Below are 16,901 nucleotides of genomic sequence, written 5' to 3'. Positions count from 1 at the left end.
TTTGATTGTTTTGTAACATAAAATCAGTATTTTCATGGATGGTGATACCCTCGGGGATTATCAGTGTTAATCTTGTATTTTATAAAAAAGAAGATGTGTTATGATTGGCAATAAGACAACTGTCCACAAGAGACCAACATGACACATAAATTAACAACTATAGGTCACCGTACGGCCCTCAACAATGAGCAAAGCCCATACCGCAAAGTCAGCTATAAAAGGCCTCGAAATGACAATGTAAAACAATTCAAACGAGAAAACTAACGGCCTTATTTATATTAAAAAAATGAACGAAAAACAAATATGTAACACATATTTACTGAATTACAGGCTCCTGATTTGGGACAGGCACATACATACATAATGTGGCGGGGTTAAACATGTTAGCGGGATCCCAACCCTCCAATAACCTGGGACAGTGGTATAACAGTACAACATAAGAACGAACTATAAAAATTAGTTGAAAAATGCTTAACTCATCAGATAGACCAAAATACAAGTGGACGTGGCCGTGTACTTGTACATCCAAAACAACTAAAAGACATTTGGAACATACCTGAGAGTACTCGCAGTTATCTGACAGCTAGTTCAAAGCCACTAACAACTAATCAAAAAAATCATGCATCTAAGACTAAATTATCAATCCGTACACATCCAACATGTATGTATGATTATTAATATTAGTTTTTTTAAATGAGTTTTGGAGTTTGGTATGACACAAATGTATGACTGACGTTCTTTATCACTGAATTACAAGTAGTACATATTTTTGTTTAAGGGCTAGCTGAAGCCAGCATCGTGCTGCGGGATTTTCGTACTTTGTTGAAGACCTATTGAAGATATTTGGCTGTTTTTCTGCTCTATGGTCGGGTTATGATCTCTTTGACACGTTCCCCATTTCCATTCAATTTTATAGTGTATTAGTCAAAACCAAAAGAGGTTTTACAGATAAGTATCTTTATCTCCCACGACAGTGTTATATTACCTGTATTTATCCTGCAATTTGATGTTCTACTATACAGATACAACCCTACAGCTATCGCTATCCTGTATCTGTATACTATACAGATATCGCTTTATAGCTCCGCCCACTGCCGGACTGAGTATTGTATGAACCTGCGTGACCTCAGAATGTGTATTGCAATCGCATTCCAATGAGTATTAATAGCGAATTAACGATTACTTTTATACGTTCTGTTTGTTTTCAAACGTTTCTTTAGAGCAATAAGAATCACACCAATCTTCTGATAACATACACACATCAGCAGCAGTCTTTTCTACGATGCCAACTATCGATTTCATAACTTGAATGTGTATGATTGTGTAACAAACACAACCATGTCAATTTCAGCATGCATGGTAAGTGAATGTCGATTCTGAAGCGTAGGACAACTCGTACACTCTTGTTTCAAATTGGACAATGTTTTGTTATTTGTTTTTACTGTTGAAATTAGTTGCTATGTTAAAATATGTAATTATTCACATTTAGCGATGTATTTTTGTTGATCATTCGAGATTCTTTTTTTGCGAACCCGTCTTCAGCTAAATGTTTGATTACTGTATCGTATTACTACACGGGCCTCAAGGGATTTCAAATCGAAAATAAATGCAAAACATGTGTTTTTGTGTCTTTCAAACACAAATATTAATATACAGAATTAATTCACTGTGTCTAAACCACACCGGCAAAATTTGCTCGGACTCGATGGTATCTAATATCCGGCACAATGACGGAACACCAATAGACAAAAGAAAGGTAGGTTTCTCCTTATTTTTTTTATTTTTTTTATGATATCGAAGAATATATATACATATACAACTATTTTCTATTGTGAGATGCAATATTTTCTACAACCGTTCTATATTAACGGAGAAATAAGTCAAAATGCATGTCAAAATGACGAATTGAGTGAACCTTGCCTCGAAATTGTTTAATTTCTCGTTAAATTGTTCACATTGTACGGAAAGAAAGGTACGGGAAGATAGATATTGACACGGAGATTGCAAATTTAGTTATTATGAGCAACTCAATAATTGTATTTCTGTGTATGGAACGAAAGAAAAGAGTCATGTCAAATTAAAATAAACCGGTTTCGTCAATGTTGTTACTACACAATCACCCGGTTTCGTCTATATATATCACCCGGTTTTTTTTTGTTTTTTTTAACAAACAATTTATGAAAAGAAACTTTGGCACGGATCTGAACATTGTCTTTCGAGAATTTAAATATATATTTATTGTAAAGAAAACTTGACGTGTTAAAATCTATTTTAAACGGGCACTTTTGGACATAGTTAATTATGATAATACACATTTTCCTAATGAAAGGCGTATCCCTTATTTCACTTAACTTCAAACTAATTTTAAATGGAATATAAATACTGAATAGCAAACACTGGTATCTAATTATTTTGTAACATTATTATATTTTCTTTGTTTATAATAGTAGTATGTAAAGATGAAAAATAAAAGGATGTGTTTTGATTGTGCCATAATTTTAATTTACTATACTATATTATATACACTTAGTTTACAATATTGGCTATCAATTATCAATACATTTATGCATTCAATCATTGACGAACAGTCCCAAACCGACTATAGTCTATACTGTTCTGCACAAATTAATCATGCATGCAGTCCTGCCAGATTTTCTGGTACTATATATACTGTGTTACTTACGCACTAAAGCGAGTTTTCACACTTCAGAATCCATAACATAGCAGTGAGATTTGTAACTTTCTCCCCGTTTCTGGTAGGCACATTTATTTTCATAGGCATGTTTTTCACATTATTTTTACAGTTCAAATTCATTTTTTGTACAGTTCAAATTCAATTGAAACTTCAAGATAACTTTCGAAAACAATATCTGACAGTTTTGTATTTTCAATGTGAATAAAAGTTGGTTTGCAAAACATGACCGTCATTTATATCTAGGTAAGAAGTGACGGTAACCACTTATCCCATAAACATTGACAATGAGATAACTTTCTTTTAGACACAAAAATTATGTTGAATTAATCAAGTTTAGGCCAGCGTATGCCTTAAACAATGAGAAAAACACACAAACTGCATGAAAGCAAGCTATAACAGGGCCCTAAATTATAAATGTAAAAAAATTCAAACAAGAAAACTACCTGCCTATTTTATGTTCAAAACGTTTATGGTATAAAGCAACCAAAGACAACCATGGAATTACAAGCGTGTGATTCGGGAATGGACTGAGTCAAAGTGTTGTTGCTGACACCAACAGTACAACAAGAGTACAAATAATAAAAAAGTGATGAAAAAACCTTAACTCGTCCGATGACAGAGCCTGTATAGTAAATGCGCGATGTGTGGCAAAACTTGTATCATAGTTAAAATTATCCCTTAACGATTGAAGAAAAGATTACATACATAGAATGATTAGATTACTTATAAAGGTGTCCATCCTTTTGTGCGAGAAGATCACATATCAATTGTGTGTTTCGATTTTTAAGACCGTAAACTTTAATTTCAAGTTTAAACATGTTCAACATATTTTCCCATAACTCATATAGAAAACGCATATTTAGAGAGCTTTAATCTCAATATGCTGTTAAAAAATTTCGGAATGCAAAGTAAATTAAAATCCTTTTGAACGCTGAAGTTAAATAATCAATTATAATGTAATGCGATTATGATTTTTTTTTATTTGACCAAACCGGGTTATGCATTTTGAAATCTATGACGAAACCGGGTTGTATACATTGACGAAACCGGCCAGTTCCATTTTGACATGACCCATTTTTTTCGTTTCATACACAGAGATACAATTATGGAGATGCTCATAATAACTAAATTTGCAATCTCCGTGTCAATATCTATCTTCCCGTACCTTTCTTTCCGTACAATGTGAACAATTTAACGAGAAATTAAACAATTTCGAGGCAAGGTTCACTCAATTCGTCATTTTGACATGTATTTTGACTTATTTCTCCGTTAATATAGAACGGTTGTAGAAAATATTGCATCTCACAATAGAAAATAGTTGTATATGTATATATATTCTTCGATATCATAAAAAAATAAAAAAATAAGGAGTAACCTACCTTTCTTTTGTCTATTGGTGTTCCGTCATTGTGCCGGATGTTAGATACCATCGAGTCCGAGCAAATTTTGCCGGTGTGGTTTAGACACAGTGTAATTGCAGGATAAAGAAAATAACTGTTTAGTGTCTTTAAATATCAGCTGTATTTGTACTAGGCTCGAAACAGGTGTAATACATTGTAATAGCTCGCTAAAAGCTCGAATACACCTTGTTTCCTAGCCTCGTACAAATACAGCTGATATTTGAAGACACTTAACAGTTATTGTCTATATATCGTAACGGTTCGAAAAAAAGGGTATGCATTTTATGCATAGATAATTATCATTTTGTTGCATGTGATGACTCCGGTTTTGTTTTTCGTTTGGTATATTCCAAATGAATTGTTATGCTTTGAACATAGGTAAACCAATATTTAAATCTTTACTTCAAACACAATGATGTTTGATATTTGAATATTATCATACCTTGAAGATCTTCCAAAAAAAGCTCTCCGTAAATTTGCCAGTAAGGCAATGCTATTATTTTCCAGATTCGCCAGTACTGCACACCTTCTGGTGACCACATGTCATAATGACTGGGATACATGTTTGCATGATACAACACACCTGTACACATCATGAATATAATCAAAATCCAGACAAATTTAAACAACTCCAGAAGCTACAAAAATGAATTAAAAAAACATAAGTAGAAGCAAATTCCAATAAACATATCTGAATTTGAATTTGACAAAAATGAAATGATTTCGATATACGATAATTATGCGGTTTTTATCCAAAGTTTCTTTGTAATACTAGTAGATGACAGTACATAGATATAAATCGGTATATTTCTTTCCATAACGTATACAAAAAGACAAATATACATTTTCATAAAGATAAATGGCCAAAACAAATAACAAATTGTCAACGAATTGCATAGATTACTGTTGATTAAAATAAACTTATAATATCATAATATTTTCACCGTAATTTGTGAGAAAATTTAACAATCGGAAGGTTTCAGCGAAAATAATGACATCGTCATTTTAACTCCTAAAAACGAAATTGGTAGATCATTACAATGTGCCTGTTTTCAATTGGCATTTAAATCTGTCAGATATGTTTGGAGTGTCCTATATCTTCTCCTCTTCTATTTTCATGAAATAGACCGATATACTGTTTATTATATAAACGTATTTACACTTGTATGCAACATTGTCTGCTATAATAATTACTTAATATCACACAAGTTCCCATAAAATATTCCATCACAATTTAAAAAAAATAGACGGTTCAATTAAAATGTGATTGAAGCATTACGTCAGAAGAATATTCAGAGACACTATTAAACTAAATACCTAAAGTGTAAATACTTAAGAAATAATTTATGCAAGCTTTTCTTTTTTGTAGTTTTAACATGGGTAGGCATTATATTCGTGATTATTGTTGCCCGAGCGATTATATTCGTGATTATTTTTGCCCGAGCGATTATATTCGTGATTATTTTTGCCCGAGCGATAGTGATGGCTAAAATAGCATGAATGCAATGCCTGCCCATGTTAAAACTACAATAAAGTATAGCTTGAATCAATTATTTCGATTATGAATAGGACAATAAATGTAATTTCTATGTCCGATAAGTATAAGTGTAAAAGCGTTTGTGTAAGCTCTTCCATGAACCTCCCTTTTTGTTTGTAAAGAAGCAAACGGCTGGCACTGTGATTTTTCAGAGGAAGGAGTTTGAACAGCCAGCATGAACGGTTGTCGTATCTAGGTCAAATAGTCAATTTCGGAATGCAACACATTACAGTCATAACAAATGAATTAGTAACATCATGTGCACAATTTAAGAGTTTGAAAGTGTTTCAAAGTTAAGGAAATATATTTTAAAAGTGCACGATAATTTGATAAAATTCATCATTCTAAATAAGTCAATATACGCATGTGCAAACACATTTTATTGGATTTAGACCATGGGTTTGTTCACAAAGCGAAAGCATCACGTCTTATTAGAATCAGTAACAATTCGTGGGAACAATTTTATCGAGGAGTTTATGAAGGTGAACAACGATTTTTCAATATTCAACAGAGCCGACAAATCTATGGGCGTGTATACAGACTTTGTAAAACCACAACATCAAATATCAACGAAAATATATAATTTTAATTGGTACCCACGAAAATAAATGTATATTTAAACAACTTACCATTTCACCAATCATGATGATTTTAGGTCCAAAGTAACTGTGTACGATCATGCACTGTAGAAATCTCATATACATCAAAAACAAACCAAGGCTGTAAAGTCTGAGTGATGCTCTATGGTAGACGGATGAGGTGAAAAATCTCACCCATATAGCTTGAATTAAAACTACATGCGACAAAAACGTAAGAATAGTCCAAAAATTGAAAAGAAATCTTTTCATTTTAAACCAATATGTATGCTTCCGACGTCTAAACATACGTGGTCTAATCAAATTCTGAAATGAAATTAAAAAATAAAAATGGTTTATTAAATTGTTTTTTTTTATTTGGCGAAACATAAAACTACATAAGTACTTACAAATTTTCATCAATCGCTGTTTGCATGTTTCCCTGTAATAGGCTTTGTTTTATGTTACTGTTATCAACATTTGCTGTTACCTTGTACACGTGGAAAATCCTTTATATGGTGTGACAGTACTTATTTCATATTCATATTTTTATGAATAAATGTGTTATATCGTATGATCGTATGATCGTATATCATATCGTATTGTATGAAGCAGACGATTAACAACACTGATATTGTGTAAACGAATGTGGTACGTTTTAGGTGCGAATCAAATCTTGATTGAATAGGCTTGTTAGTTTTTCTATCGAAAGACGGTGGTTCTCTCCGATCACTCTGGCTTCCTATGAAAATAAAAAGATGACCACCAAAAAATAGTACAACAGTGCTTAAAGTAGCGTTTACCATCAGTCAATGAAAATTATGATTATCGTCGTGTCATATGTTTTCGTATGTCATATGTTTTCGTATCAAGCACATTTCGTTGGTTTCAATTGCACACGCGTACATTGTGGGGTGTTTATCGGTTTCTATATTTGGTACAACAACAACACTACAACGTGACAAATGTATGACATACTCAAAGTCGCTTTTAAAGACGTAAGAACTAATTAAATTGAATTTACCCGTTCAGCCATTTTTATTTAATGTCCAAAATACGCATCACTAGAATAGTTGTTGAGAATAATTCTGTGGGGTTATATGAAGTATAGCTATATTTTCTACCTTTAGGACACCAGATCTTCAAGACATGTGACTGTCATGTGTTTTTTTTGTCATTTTTATTACAAACCAGCGAGTTAAAATTATCATGGTTCTTATATAAAATGGTTGTTCAAAATCCATTTTATTCAATATTCTATTGACAATTTTTATTATACATCCGTGACACATAGAATTAAAAACAGTCTTAAATTGTTATATTTAATCCAAAATTTTAAAAACTGCATTTTAATTTCAATAAAATAATGTCCAATGTAGAAACCCAGTGCAAAACTGAAATAAATCAAAATGTAACAATTTTCACGAAACACAAACTAACACTATTTACTTGTTATTTTTAGTGCTGAAAAGTATTTAATAACTTTTTTTACGATTTAAGCGATTACCAGAATCACGACTTTAGAAACTGCTCATTTCCGGACTTTAAAGTCATTTCCTGTCCGTGTATTGATCCAATTTTTAATTCATACGAAAACACATGACGCCATTTTTTTGACATACCACAATTCCAAAGTAATCGGAAACAATAAAAAATCGTAGTAACACTTGACAAAACATTTAGTTACCTAAAAACATTCGACAAAACATGCTCTTAATATTTTAGTAAAAACCTGAATAAAAATTCAACAGTGAAAACTGTAAGCAGTGAAAATTGATATTAGTACGAAAACACATGACACGAGGATACATTAGTGATCAATAAGTTATATATTATTATCAGAACATTTTGGAGAAAAATCGCGAAATGACAAAAAACGGCATGTAGTATTTTAAAATTTTGAATAAATGTCTAAACTTTTGAATATTAAATTAAATTTTAGAATTGTCTTTGAAGTAACTCTAGTTCATCAACTTTGTTTATACTAGACAGTTTGAAATAGAGAGACAGGCTTCCTACATAAGCATAAATGTAGTTTGAAGGGTGATAATAATTCAATTGACTGAACATAGTTTTTGTGTCTAGTTAGATAACAGAAGAGTTAAATGTTATTGGACTGCATACTCTTTATACTCACTGGAAACCCAAACTCCTCTAGAAGGTCTGCAAATAACCACAAATACAGTAGCCATTCATAAATTCCAATGTCACTGATACTTGATATTATCTTTAGGTCAGTAAGAACAAAAGCACTGAACTCTATAATTAATGCCATCAGAAAAATCTAAAAAATATTAAACATATGTTAATTAAACTTGTTTAAAGCAATTAACTTTAATCACATTCAATTAATCATCGTCATCTTCAGCTGTTCATTACTAATACTTGTGTGGAGAAATGTAATATTCGACAACGGAACCAGGGAAAGAACAGCAATGGAGCCAACTTCGACTGGAACAAAAAACCGAAACCAATATTTACCTCTTTCTTTCTCACAAATAATCAAGCTTGCATTTTTCATGGATAAATTTATCTTTCATCTTCTTATTTACCTTTTGATTGACTGGTTGCTAACGTAGATTAATTTTCTATTAAAGTTTTCTATTGATATTGTGTCATAAGTGATTTCACGGGAAGAAACGCGTCCTATCACTAAGTGCACTTTTAGAACTTCTCGTTTTAGAACACCAAAAAATAAATAAATAAGAATATAATTTCTAAGGTATTTGCTCACCACTAACTCAGATCAAGTGTAAAATGTCTTTATGTCGAAATTGGCAAATACAATGCATAAATGAGAGATTTATAATGGCATTCGATGCTTCAGTGCTATGAAAGCTGAGATTAGGAGTAATAGCAAGAATAATAAGTCAAAGTTGTGAGACACGTCTGTTTTGGCGTACATGTGTAAGTATGACGTTCCAAAAATTCAACACAAATCAAACATCAATAATTAAGTATATCAACCCATTTTTATAGAAATCAAATAACAATTATGAGTACAAATACTTAAAAAAAGTTATCTTACATAATGAATAAAAAACTTCATCAATGGGGAAAACCATGCTTGAATCCTTCTGGTACACCCATTACAACAACATGCATTCTGTATCAAAAAAGATTCAAGCAGTTAATATGACATTCTTCATCATTGTAATAATGAAATGTATATATCTATAATGACAATATGAAGGATAACATGATAAAAATGACACTCTTAAACATGTTTGTTCTTCGTATCAATTCAAGTATAGTTTGAAATTACGACTTTCATTATTTACTAACATCAAATGATTACAATCGGACACATTGCATGGACGTATAAACAAAACTATACTAGAATTCGTATAAATTTTATAAAAATGTAATAATTCTGTTAGTTCAGGGTGCTTCTTTTCTAGATGTCGGTTGTTTGGAAAATTACATACGTTGTATGGATCATACAGAAAAGGCATCATAATGTGAATAGAAGGTAAACTAAATGATATAATTTTTAAATTAAGAATTAAATAATACCTCTTATCAAATTCTTTCAAAATTTAAAAAGGATAAATGTGTTCACTGTACGTTTTTTTCTTCTATAACATAATATTGAAACATTTCCTAAAGATTTCTTTATAAATATACTTTTTCCGAACTACCTCCCCTTAGTACACAAATATTAATATATTTCGAAATCGAGCAAAATATTCAATTTTGTAACATATGAGTGATAGGAGCCTAATATATTTGATTCTATTAGTAATCAAGTTGCATTCCTGTATCAAAATTTGCCGACCTCGTTAAAATTTCTAAACCTGTTACGTTCTGCTTCATGTGCTATATAATTCAAGATAACGGAGGACAACCCCAATTACATTTCTAATAATGTGCAATTATAAATGAAATTGGCCTTACCCTGAAACAGTCCCAAAACTTTGCTGCTGCCTCAGAGGTACCGATAGGGAAACATATTTGTTCATTATACCATATTCTGTTTAGATGTCGTTGAATGCAGGGATGGCCTATAACATCTATCATATTGTGCTCATGCGCACATATCATTGGAGAAACATGAATTCCCCAAACGTCATCTTTTTTTTCCATAAGCGACATAGCATCATATTCACTTTCCTCATATAATGAGCTCTGCATATGAACCACCCTCTCTTCAAACAACCTAATGCAGAGAATAACAATAAGATAAATGAAGTGTCATTTATGTCAATGCTTATAGACAGTTTTTCATTCCAAATGTGTTTTTTTTCAAATATAAAATCACTTTTCTTATGGGAATTTGAGCCTCAATTATAATTTTTGGGCAATTCCAATATTTCGTTATGAGTTGTCGATATCTCTACTGGTAGACGTTTAATCCCTGAGAGTATCACTAGCCCATATACCAAGACGTTGGTATTGGCAAGAAAATAAGGATGTTGTGTGACTTAACATTTACGCTTGTATTAATTGAAAGTATTTGGTTTTGCAATTTTGAATATTTTGGTCCGAGTAATATTGAAGAGGCATTGTTGTCTGAATGCGCATATGATGCAAACATAAATTGACTGTACGATTAGTCTGGTAACTAAAAAATCCACAAGAATGAAAATTACACCACGCAATTCAGACATTTATTTACTTGTAAAATTTGGTTATAAAGAAAGTATAAATTGAAGTTTTCATGTTTCAAGAGGACTTAGAAAAATATGTTTTTGTAAATCTGGGAGCAAATACAAATTTATCAATATCGTATAATAAAGCTGTTCAAGTGTTACTATATGGAGAGATTGCTGTAAAAAATGATTTACTTTAATTTTGAACTACTCCACATACCGTTTCAAATTAAAAAAAAAACATAATCAGCTGTGCTGTACATATCGACAAACACTCCATTTGTATAATTTCAATTTCAATAGAGCTTAGAAAATGCACCATTTAAACACCGTGTTACTACTTAATTATAGACATCAATTATACATTTTACCATTTTCATATCTACGAATTGATATCATTATAATTGCATCTTATCTTATACTATCTGGAAGATTAACGTTTCGTTTAAGTACTGTAAACAAATTCAAAATCAATGGAACAAAAAAAAAAAACATTCTCTAAATGATAGCACTTGAGCTAAATGTGACAAAACATGTAAGTAGCTGCATGTGATTGATTACAAGGAGTATTTGCTTATATTTATATATTGAAACTATTTTAGAAGTGATACTAAAAATACCAAATGGATTATCCAACTGATAAGTCGAAAACAAACTTAAAATGCTGTGACAAAAAATAAAAAGAAGGAAGACAAACATTACACAGAACACAACAAAAAACTTAAAACTGAAGAACACGAATCGCAACAAAAACTTGTATGGTGATTCCAGTTGTTCTGGACGGTTCAGTAGATCCCTCTCCAGATGTGTCCCCGTCGTGTTACGTGTTAAATGTGACAAAACATGAAAGTAGCTGCATCTGATTGGTTAAAAGGTAAATTAAGTAATCTTTGTTTATTTATATATCTATTTAAACTGAATTTTGGTGATATGAACATAATTGTTCTATCGCAAAAGTACAGTTGCATTTAAAAAAAAAAAAAACAAGAGTAAAATTCACACCAAAACAATAAAATGAACATATGTGACATACACTTCAGCAGATCTTACTATTGCTGTACGTTTACAAGTTGTTATCAGATATGACAATTGAAGCATTTGGAGTGTTATCCATTCGTGGGTTGAATTGTTGGAGTGTTATCCATTCGTGGGTTGAATTGTTGGAGTGTTATCCATTCGTGGGTTGAATTGTTGGAGTGTTATCCATTCGTTGGTTCAATTGTTGGAGTGTTATCCATTCGTTGGTTGAATTGTTGGAATTTCATCCATTCGTTGGTTGAATTGTTGGAGTGTCATCCATTCGTTGGTTCAATTGTTGGAGTGTCATCCTTTCGTTGGTTCAATTGTTGGAGAATCATCCATTATTGGGTTCAATTGTTGGAGTGTTATCCATTCGTGGGTTGAATTATTGTAGTGTTATCCATTCGTGGGTTCAATTGTTTGAGTGTTATCTATTCGTGGGTTCAATTGTTGGAGTGTTATCCATTCGTGGGTTCAATTGTTGGAGTGTTATCCATTCGTTGGTTCAATTGTTGGAGTTTTATCCATTCGTTGGTTGAATTGTTGGAGTGTTATCCATTCATTGGTTGAATTGTTGGAGTGTTATCCATTCGTTGGTTCAATTGTTGGAGTGTCATCCATTCGTTGGTTCAATTGTTGGAGTGTTATTCTTTCGTGGGTTCAATTGTTGGAGTGTTATCCATTCGTGGGTTTAATTGTTGGAGTGTTATCTATCCATGAATTCAATTGTTGGAGTGTTATCCATTCGTGGGTTCAATTGTTGGAGTGTTATCCATTCTTGGGTTCAATTGTTGAAGCGTTATCCATTCGTTGATTCAATCGTTGGAGTGTTATCCATTCGTGGGTTCAATTGTTGGAGTGTTATCCATTCGTGGGTTGAATTGTTGGAGTGTTATCCATTTTTTTTATGTGTTAAGCTTTCGATTTTGTCATTTGATTAGGGACTTGCCGTTTGGATTTTTCTCGGATTTCAATATTTTTTTATTTTACTTTTTGGTAGAAATACGTGCATTTTGAACAGTAGCTTGAACTCTACTTCAAAGGCAATTTTAAAAATGTTAAAGGTTTGCGTGGATGACGTAAGATACATGCAACGTGTATGATGTTTTATTGTACATTCAATAGTCCACACTGAAGTCACGTTTTAAATATGATATATTGACTGATCTCAGCTTGTTATTATTTATCGCCTCGGAATATCTATTATACAATGTTAAGAATTAAACCTGTTGACTACATACTATATAATAAAATGCAGAAAGGCACTTTGGACGCATTCATTTTCATAGATGTCAAAGTATATTAAGGAAAGTTTTGTTGTCATACAATGGATTGTTTTAACAACCTTGAATGGTCTAGGAGATCTTTGTAAAGCTGCCTGTCCTTCGCTGATGTTGCTTTGTTAGCCATATTTTTCAATATACTGCTAGCCATTACCGCTGTAACTGTAATACCAATACATTATATATCATATTTACTTGTTATATAACATGATATGGAACCAAAGATATTGTATGTTAAAATTGATTGGATATTTCAATTGTTTTTTTTTTTGGTAACACACGTATCTGAATTATCTGCACTTCACAAATGCCACATATTATAAACAAGGAATATGCAAATTAATAAAATATGCTGCTTAGAGAATAATTAACAGAGTTTACGTATACGTTGATAACAAAACTGTACTACTCAACTTGACATAAAAAAAAAATAGAAGTACGAACCTTATGAAATTCAATTATGAGCAAAACCCATGAGGCATATAACAGATTTCCAATTAAATAGCATACGTACATAACTTGACGTACGCATTTAATGTGAACGGTTAGGGTAAACTTATGCATTTTGTTAAATACGTCGCTCCAATTTAAACACATAATCCATGACTTTTTAAATCAAACACTGCTTATTTCATATGGTTATCAAGATTCCAGCCTTAATTTTTATTGGCATTATATCACGTTTAAACACGTATCCTTTAGCAATAATACAAAATAATTAAGTTGTCTTCAATATTTTGATGATGACTACTATTTATCAATATACTTTGAAGATAGATGCAACATTATTATGATTATGTTATATTATAAATGCTTATTTTTGTCATCCGATGTTCTTTCGTTTTCCTTTTTTCCTTATCTATCTATTACAAATCAAGGACTTCTGCACTGTTTTTGTTTTTTGTTGTCATCCATACATTTGTTACATTCCGGAACGGTAGAAAACCTTGACCTGTTATCTTTTGTATTTAAGAAATAATTGATGCAAGCTATATTTTATTGTAGTTCTAACAAGGGTAGGCATCATATTCGTGATTATTTTTGCCCGAGCGATAGTGAGGGCTAAAATAACACGAATATAATGACTACCCATGTTAAAACTACAATAAAGTATAGCTTGTATCAATTATTTTGATTCTGATTAGGACAATTAAGGTAATTTCTATGTACAGTGTGTATAAGTGGAGAGAGTTTGTGTATGCTCTTCCATGAACCTCCCTTGCTGTTTGTAAACAATGAATGTGATTTTTCAGAGGGAGGAGTTTTGAACAGCCAGCATTAACAGTTGTCGTATTTAGGTCAAATATGTCAATTTCGAATGAATTAATAACAACATGTGCATCATTTGAAAGTTTGGAAGTGTTTTCAGCTAATGCAATATATTAAATGATTGCCAATTTGACAAAATTCATTATTCTGCAGTACTCAATATACGCATGTGCAAACACATTTTATTTTTTTTAGAACATGGGTTTATTCAAAAAGCGAAAGAAGCACGTCATTTTAGAATGCTAAATAACCAATGCAATATGTACTTCAGGAACCCGATGGTCAGTGATTGTCTTTTGTTGATGTGGTTCATTAGTGTGTCTCCTTTCTCGTTTTATTTTATAGATTAGACCTTTGGTTTTTCCATTTGAATGGTTTTGCACTATTCATTTTAGGGCCACTTTATAATTTGTTGTTCGATGTGACCCAATTGGTCTGTGTTAACGTTGAAAACCGTACTTTGACCAATAATGGTTTACTTTTATAAATTGTCACTTAGATGGAGAGTTGTCTCAATGACACCCATACTACATCTTCTGAAGGAATAATCAGATATAACTTACGTAATTGATTTTTGCATCTTGACCAAAAAACTCCTGCTATCTCTACCCTGTTAGTGAACAAAGCCCATGCCAACAGATCATGAAAATAACCTGCAAAATTATTATTGATATTATTTATCATAGTTTTATACAAAGATCATTGCCATTGCTGAACTATCACAAAATTATATATCATATTTAATCTTTTACATCAATAAAGTTTGATATAGAAAAGTGTATTAAATGCAATTCAATAATCTGTTTTGAGTAAAGAACTGCCAATTCCAATCACTGTATTACTCTTGTAATTATTCGGGTAAAACTGTCGTAACATAATTCATTTAAAAAAGGTCACTGACTTATGATTATTATTTTTAAAACACGACGCTGGTGATGTTAATCGTATATGTGAAACTTAAAACTTGCCCTAATATCGTTTGTTACTTTTTGTTTTTTGGTTGCAGTTTACATTTACCTGACACACACGGAATAATTCTTTTACTGATAACACAAGGAGTATCGCCATACATATTTACACAATAGTGATGAATAATGGATGACAAAAAATTGGGGTTGAAACGTCCACATGCATTAAAAAAAATGTTTTAATGATTGCTTATATTAAATACCGTTAAATGGATAACTCTTTATTAGATACGGACATGAGTACAAGCAACAAGTTTACCAGTATAGGCATTTGGCTAAGTTTATATGTCTATAAAAAGCTATATTCATATAAAGTTATATTTGATACTTTTCGAAATTGTTTACTATACAATGACCTTCAACTTCGTATTTAAACTGTTTAGAATCGAATGTCACAGAAAGTCGTATGTAGACGAAATGTGAGTCTGGTATACTATATCATAAGCATGGAATCTTTGATTAGTTTAGAAAAAAACCATTTTTTTCAGTTCATGGACTTAGTGAATAAAATACTATTGAATGTGAACGTGTTGATATGTTAAGATTAGTTTTCTTTTCCATTAAATTAGTCTCACTAACCAATAAAAACCTTAATCTTTTGTTACTCATACTAAAAATTAAAATAACAAAAATACTGAACTCCGAGGCAAATTCAAAACGGAAACTCCCTAATCAAATGGCAAAATCAAATGATAAAACACATCAAACAATGGACAACAACTATCATATTCCTGACTTAGTACATGCATTTATAAATGTAGAAAATTGTGGATTGAACCTGGTTTTATAGCGCAAAAACTCTCACTTGTATGACAGTCGCATCAAATGCCATTATAGTTATAACGATGTGTAAACAAAACAGATATAAAAGGTAAAATTGTCAAAATTGGGATACAGCCATCATCACCGTGTCACAATCTCAATCAGAACAAAAACAAGCAAATATATAACAAAGAAACACAAAAAAAGGAAATATAAAGTGGTGTTAAATTAATAAACTACTAGAACACTCCCGCGAAATCGCGGGCATATACAGCTTGTGAACTGTTGCAGGATGATTTTTTGTAAAAGATATTATGTATGGAGAATTTCATAAAAGGTAACAAAAGCCCTCTCCCTTTTTCCAAAGTGCAATATTTCAATTGTTTCCTTTCTGTTAAATTCAATTAGTTTCGTGTTTCTGGCCTCAGACCACAATTATTCTTCTCCATTGCTACAATGCATATTTTGGTTAAAGTCAAATTAATCTAAATTGTGCACCGCTTCAAACATGAAGTAAATGTAACCGTTTATATATAGACCATTATAAGTCTAATAAAATATGTTTCTAGGACAATCCATCAGTGTTTTTTTCTTTCGAGAACCTTATTAACATGCCAATGGTAGGATATGAATCTTGTATAAATGACTAAGACCGACTAAGGCTAATTTGAGGGGTGGTCGGATGGGTCATGATCTCGAAATCCCGAGATGCAGAATTTAAAGAAATTCATATCCCAAAATCGAAAAATATATTCCCGGATCCCATAAGGATCAATCCCCTAATCCCGAGCTTAAAAATC

General features: G+C 31.7%; 1 protein-coding gene across 2 annotated transcripts in view; it reads right to left on the bottom strand.

Moving 5' to 3' along the window:
* The window catches only part of LOC143080171 (transient receptor potential cation channel subfamily M member-like 2), a 55,225-nt gene that overhangs the window by 11,845 nt on the left and 26,479 nt on the right, over window positions 1-16,901 (bottom strand). For both annotated transcript variants that reach the window (XM_076255896.1, XM_076255897.1), the window contains 7 exons: window positions 14,935-15,024; window positions 13,165-13,264; window positions 10,105-10,366; window positions 9,236-9,313; window positions 8,345-8,491; window positions 6,262-6,534; window positions 4,538-4,733 (listed from right to left, as the gene is read on the bottom strand). In XM_076255896.1, coding sequence (XP_076112011.1) covers window positions 4,538-4,733; window positions 6,262-6,534; window positions 8,345-8,491; window positions 9,236-9,313; window positions 10,105-10,366; window positions 13,165-13,264; window positions 14,935-15,024 — 1,146 coding nt within the window. The remainder of the gene's footprint in view (window positions 1-4,537; window positions 4,734-6,261; window positions 6,535-8,344; window positions 8,492-9,235; window positions 9,314-10,104; window positions 10,367-13,164; window positions 13,265-14,934; window positions 15,025-16,901) is intronic.

The sequence above is a fragment of the Mytilus galloprovincialis genome, chromosome 6, assembly GCF_965363235.1.
Source record: "Mytilus galloprovincialis chromosome 6, xbMytGall1.hap1.1, whole genome shotgun sequence".
NCBI lineage: Eukaryota > Metazoa > Mollusca > Bivalvia > Mytilida > Mytilidae > Mytilus > Mytilus galloprovincialis.
The sequence above is the reverse complement of the archived record's forward strand: the minus strand, read 5'-3'. Positions and strand labels throughout refer to the sequence as shown.